At 45.6% G+C, this 5,443-nt stretch overlaps 1 protein-coding gene across 1 annotated transcript; it reads right to left on the reverse strand.

Annotated features, from left to right (window-relative positions):
- Window positions 1-478: 478 nt before the first annotated feature.
- Window positions 479-2,227, reverse strand: HOXB1 (homeobox B1). Its single transcript, XM_051992228.1, has 2 exons — window positions 1,618-2,227; window positions 479-916 (listed from the first exon to the last, which is right to left on the reverse strand). Exons 1-2 carry the CDS (start codon window positions 2,180-2,182, stop codon window positions 585-587), a joined length of 897 nt encoding a protein of 298 aa, XP_051848188.1. The 5' UTR covers window positions 2,183-2,227; the 3' UTR covers window positions 479-584.
- Between the last annotated feature and the right edge of the window lie 3,216 nt (window positions 2,228-5,443).

A 5,443-nucleotide genomic window follows, 5' to 3' on the forward strand; every position in this document is an offset into this window, starting at 1 on the left:
AAAGATTTTTTTTTTGGCATGTCACAAGGCAACTAGCTTTAATAGTGTCCACTTCAGAGATACTCACAAGAATACTAGCCTACAGCCCCAAATCGGCCCCAAGATACGCAAATATGCTGCTGTGTAGTGAGTGGCAAGCATGTGGGGAGAGAAGAAAAGAAAGGAGAGACTGAGTCCTTGGAGCTCAAAGGCACTGATCTGAAGAAACGAAACCAAAGAAAGAAATTGAAGGGGAAAAAAAGGGCAGTGAGACTAGAGATAGATCACCTGATCGACTCTGATTCCCCGGCAAAAATGGATCCCTGACTGTCCCCAACCCTGACAGTACTAGTAAAAGGTGCCAGGAATTCCAGCACAAGCACCCCAATCCTGATATCTCGTGCTCCTATACATATACACAAATCCCCAGTGAGAACAGTCGAGACTTCCTACAGAGTATCATGCTGCCACGGGCATTCGAGGGTTAGGAGGGGGGATGCCCTGGACCCTCATGAGGCAGAGACCCCGTTAGGGGTATTTTACGGGTTCTGGATGAGGGAAGGGTAAAGCCAACCAAAGACAATTCCTTGGGTTCTGTGGTTAGTTCAAGAGTTGACCGAGTTGGGTGAGGCTTCTGGAGAAGTGCAAGCGGACTGATCCGAAGAGCCATCTCCTGCAGCTTCCTTGTTGGAGCCCTGGGGCACTGCAGAGACTAGTCCTCCCTCCCGCTCTCGCTTCTTCTGTTTCATTCGCCGGTTCTGGAACCAAATTTTGACCTGAGTTTCATTGAGCTCCAGCGTGGCGGCAATTTCCACCCGTCGGGCTCGGCTCAGGTACTTGTTGAAGTGGAACTCCTTCTCCAGCTCGGTCAGTTGCCGCGTTGTGAAGTTGGTGCGAATACCGCCGGCTGGTCCTAGGCCCATATCAGAAACCTTTGCTGTGGGAAAAGTGAATGATGTACACGAAATAGTCAGAATAATTGTAATCCCACCTCACCATCCATCACCTTTAACTTCTTCTTTTCCATCTCCTCTCCTTTTCTTAATTCTCATCTTCTCCCTCAACTCTTCTTTTCCTTCTGCCCTTCATTCTCTCTGCCCCATCCATCCACCTCTAGCTCCAGGCTTCCACCTCCAGGTTACCATCGTGGACTTTCTCTTTTCCAGATTTACAGCCCAAGATTCCCCATGGCCTTCTCCCCAAATCAGTCCTTAGTCTTCCTCCCTACACCAAATCATTTCATCCACCCCACCAAAACCCTTAGCTCTTGGGAAACAATAGAGTCCATCTAGGTCTCTCTGCTTTGGCTAGAATTGAGATGTAGGCCAGTGTTGGGGGTGGGGAGGCATCTACCACGAAGAGTAAAGTGGAAAATAGTAAAGGATGAGGAAACTGCAGGGGGATAGAGGGTACAGATTGGGGCCTTCAATTTTTTCCCCACTTAAACGCGAATTAAATTGAACTGGCATGAGAAAGAGGGATATTAAAGTCTACCTGCGGATCTGAAAAGTAGAATTGTGTCAGGAAAGAACATAATTACCTCAGAACATCATACTCTCTCCAAGTCCTCAGAACTTGGTTGGGAAGTTGCTTTTTCTTGCCTGAACATTCACCACAGTTCCCAGTGCCCTAACTTACCTGTCTTTGGAGGGTTCCTCTTGACTTTCATCCAATCGAAAGTTTGGGTGGTGGGCGTGCTCAGCTCTGTCGGACAGGATGATTCTTTATCCTCCGCTAAAAGATCCCCATAGGGCGGCCCAAAGGCGGAAGGTTGCTCGATCCCATAAGTGGGCTGCAGTGGAGGGTAGGGCCCTGCCCCAGTTCCTCCAATGGCATAGTTGTCGGATAAGCCCCCCAGCTGGCCCCCATACCCCGACTGCTGAAAATAGGCTCCATCCCCATCATGTTGGCCCAAGGTGTAGTACTGGGAGGGGCCATAGCCAGGACTGCAGGTAGGTGCAGTGTACCCGGAGGGTGAAGAGCTGGTGAAGGGGACCCCCAATGCTGATGGAGTCTGTGTGGGGTAGCCTGGATTCTGCTGGAGAACAGGGCTGGGGAGACCCCCGCCATAGCGAGGTTCCCCACCATAGCTGTCACCGGGAGAACTTGAACAAGGAGGGTAAGAGGTAGGGGAGCTGTAGGCTCCAGGACCCCGGTTACAGAGTGCATACTCCAAGAAAGAATTCATCCTATTATAGTCCATGCGTTGAGGATGGAGGAGGGTCAGCCCGTTTTGGGGGAGACACCCTCTTGCCCTACAACCTTTAGGCAGTATGTCAAAGCGCTGAGACTTCCGTCCATGGCTGTCCTCGGGTTCTCCCGGCCCAGAGCTCCCCTAGGGGAAATGGTAGGGGAATGGGGGAGGGTACATGTGATCCCTCCCAGGCCAATGGGCAGCGACTGGCCAGAGTTTGGCAGCCCCTGGCGCCCATCCATCACCCCCTTGGCATTAGCATGACAAAGACACTTCAATCAAGCCCGGAACCATCCATCTGAGCGGGACACCAAAGCGTCAAAAACATCTTTCTTCAAAGACTTTGGGAAAGAAGGAGCCAGAGAAAGGGGGGAGGAAAGTTCCAAGAATATTCAAGCGTCTCCCCCTTCTCGCCCCACCCCCCAAGTCTTAAAGAGACCCTGAGTTATTAGATTTGGCTAACTCCGTTCCCAGCTGCCCCCCAGCCCTTCCCCCCAACCCCCAAAGGAGGTTTCATTCTGGAACTGCAGGAATAGAGGTAGGGAATACAACATCGTTTCTGACTATCCCACCCAGTTCTCCCAATTTGTCACTGGATGATCAGGGTGAGGGTGTGTGGGTGAGTGAGTGGGTAGGTGGGTGAATTATTGTGATTATCTAGGGTCAAAAGGGGGGAACCCTGGGGACTGGGAGAATATAGAAACAGATTGAGAGGGAGAGGCAAGGTCTCATGTCAGGAAGAGTTCATTAAATCAGGTAGAAGCACAGGACTTTTTAGTGATAGAATACTACAGATATAAAGACTATTAAAAGTGAGCTACTAGTAGAGTCATTTTACTTTTCCTCTCTACATATAGATGTTCTTTTCCTTGTCATCCACCCATCCATTCCTTTTGCAGCCTCTTTATATCTTCTCTGTCTCAATCCATCTCTCTATTCGTCCATCTCTCTCCATATTTATAGTCTCTCTTTACCTCTCCATCAATTCATCTTTCTAGATGTATTTATACTTTAGCTAGCCATCCATAGCTGCACTGAGCTTGCTGACTTTTCAGACTGAAATAACTCTTTCCGTCTCACTCTCTTTGAACATGAAGACTGAGGTTGTGTGAACATGGAGCAAAGTGAATTGGTACTGTTGAGTCAGTGTCTGGGGAATGAAGTCCATGTCGATTGCTGATCATGCCTTCTATGTCTTCAGTCCCCAAACAAAACAAACAAACCACCCACAAGTGCACTTATCAAACTCAATTAATAGGGGAGTTTCTGGACATCAATTACTCATTTTCAGAGCAGAAAAAGAGAGGAAAAAATGGGGAAAGAAAGATCACTAGGATTGAAGGCTGGCCTCCTAACAATCCCTGGAATTCTTACCCATGTTTGATGGACCAACCATCTTGATTTTCTGATGTCTTTTTTAGACTTGGGTTTGGGGAACAATCAGCAGACTCTGCACTCACCACTATAGGGCAAGAATAAGCCTCCTCAGGTAGATTCCATTGATTCTCCTCCTCCGGACAAGGCATACAAGACTCAGAACAATCCACCGCCTACATTCATTTGTTACTTGTCAGGGTGTCTGCCGGCCTGCAGTTGGGACTGAGTCAGTCTTGGGAGGCCAAGAGTTCAGGGAGATACTCAGTAAACAAGCACATTAACCCAGCAACCACTAAAAGTGCCAAGTGTGTCTCTCCCAGGAGAGAAAGGGAGGTAAGGATGACATCTCCCTGGAAAGTACCCAGTTCCTGTTAGCTTCTTTCTCATCATAAGTCCAATTTAGCTATATATACTGAGGTTCTAAGTTGGATCATCATTTACAGACTCACAATATTTTCCTGGATGTATTTAAAGCTCATAAACTCATGACTAAATAGAATACTTAACTCAATGGAATCAAAAAGAAAGGTGAAGAAAGATTTGCACTTCTGCAAAGAAATGAGGTTTTTTTTTGGTTTTTTTTTTTTTTTTGGTCTGGGGGGAAAACAGTTCCTCTTTGTTTATATGATGCCTTCTTAAATTCAGCTAAGAATCTATTGCTTATCTCTACCTGCCACTACTCAGGGCAAAAAAAAAAAACCTAGGGGGTGATATTTGGATAAAATTAATATTTTCTGCTGTACCAATAAGTCAGCTCTGTGGTAGGAAAGGGGACCTAGCTCATTCCCTGAAGTCATTCTAAAATAATTGCCCTTAGGTTATCATCAGTTTGTTCTGGTTAAAGTGTGCAGTGTGTGTAGTTGGATGAATAGAATCCCTTCATATTTCATCAAATCTGAGTGTTTCTTATTCTTGTTAGACTCTTCACTAACCACAGTGAATATCATTGCTGTAGCCTTGAAGAGAGTAGAGACCATTAAAGAATTCAGAAGGGGCTTCATATTTTCCTCATATACACTCCCTAGCCCCAAAGAAACATAACACAATTTTAAGCCCCAGGACATAGGATTGTGGGGGAAGGGAGGACACAGCTGGGAACTTTGCTAAAGAGGGAGATGTGATGGGGGAGGGAGGACAGTGGTCACTGCAGTGGAAATAGGGAGAAAGGGAAATGAAGGAACAAAAGAAAAGGAGAATGGAGCAAAGAGAAGAATCAGAAGAAGAAATAGAGAAAAATAGTAAGGTAGAGTGCAGAAGCAGCACTTTTCTCCCTAAAATAACTCATTCGATTTTATGATATTCTAAAGATTGCTCCCATTTTAGTGCTCTCCTTAGAATGGATGGAGAACAGTTCTGATAACTCTTTTCATTCCACATTATTGCCCTTCTGCCTAAGCCTCATTTTGTCTTTGCTGAACCTAGTTTCTGGGAAGCTCTAGTACCTTCCTCAAAACAATTAAACAAACTTATTTCTTCAAGTCATTGGGTTAAGCATAGGAGATGAAAAAATAAAACAATAAGTGATGTCTACTCTCAAAGACCTTGTAATCCCATTGAAATGTAGATAGGCAAAGACACAAATAACTATAATATACAAGTACATAAAAGAAGTAGAAACAATACAGGAAAGTTCACTTCCTTCTGGGAGAAATTAGAAAAGACTTATCAAGGAGTGGGCAATGATTCTGGGGAGAGAAGCAGAGACATTTGAATTAAGGGTTGAATTTCAATTGGAGATGCATTTGAGTGATAGAAGGGCATCTATTCTAAGCTGGGAAGACTCCTTAAGTAAAAGCAGAAAAGGGAAGGATGAGAACAGGGTAAGGCTATGTCCAGTCTGACATGAGAAAAGAATACATGGAAAAGAGTAGTGTGAGATAAGACTAGAAAGAT

The sequence above is a fragment of the Antechinus flavipes genome, chromosome 4, assembly GCF_016432865.1.
Source record: "Antechinus flavipes isolate AdamAnt ecotype Samford, QLD, Australia chromosome 4, AdamAnt_v2, whole genome shotgun sequence".
Classification (NCBI taxonomy): Eukaryota; Metazoa; Chordata; class Mammalia; order Dasyuromorphia; family Dasyuridae; genus Antechinus; species Antechinus flavipes.

Bases quoted from the DNA above. Each gene is read 5' to 3' on its own strand.
- HOXB1 (XM_051992228.1), bottom strand. From the start codon at position 2,182: ATGGACTATAATAGGATGAATTCTTTCTTGGAGTATGCACTCTGTAAC. The intron at 917-1,617 runs GTAAGTTAGGGC...CTTTTCCCACAG, and splicing joins GAGGAACCCTCCAAAGACAG to CAAAGGTTTCTGATATGGGC.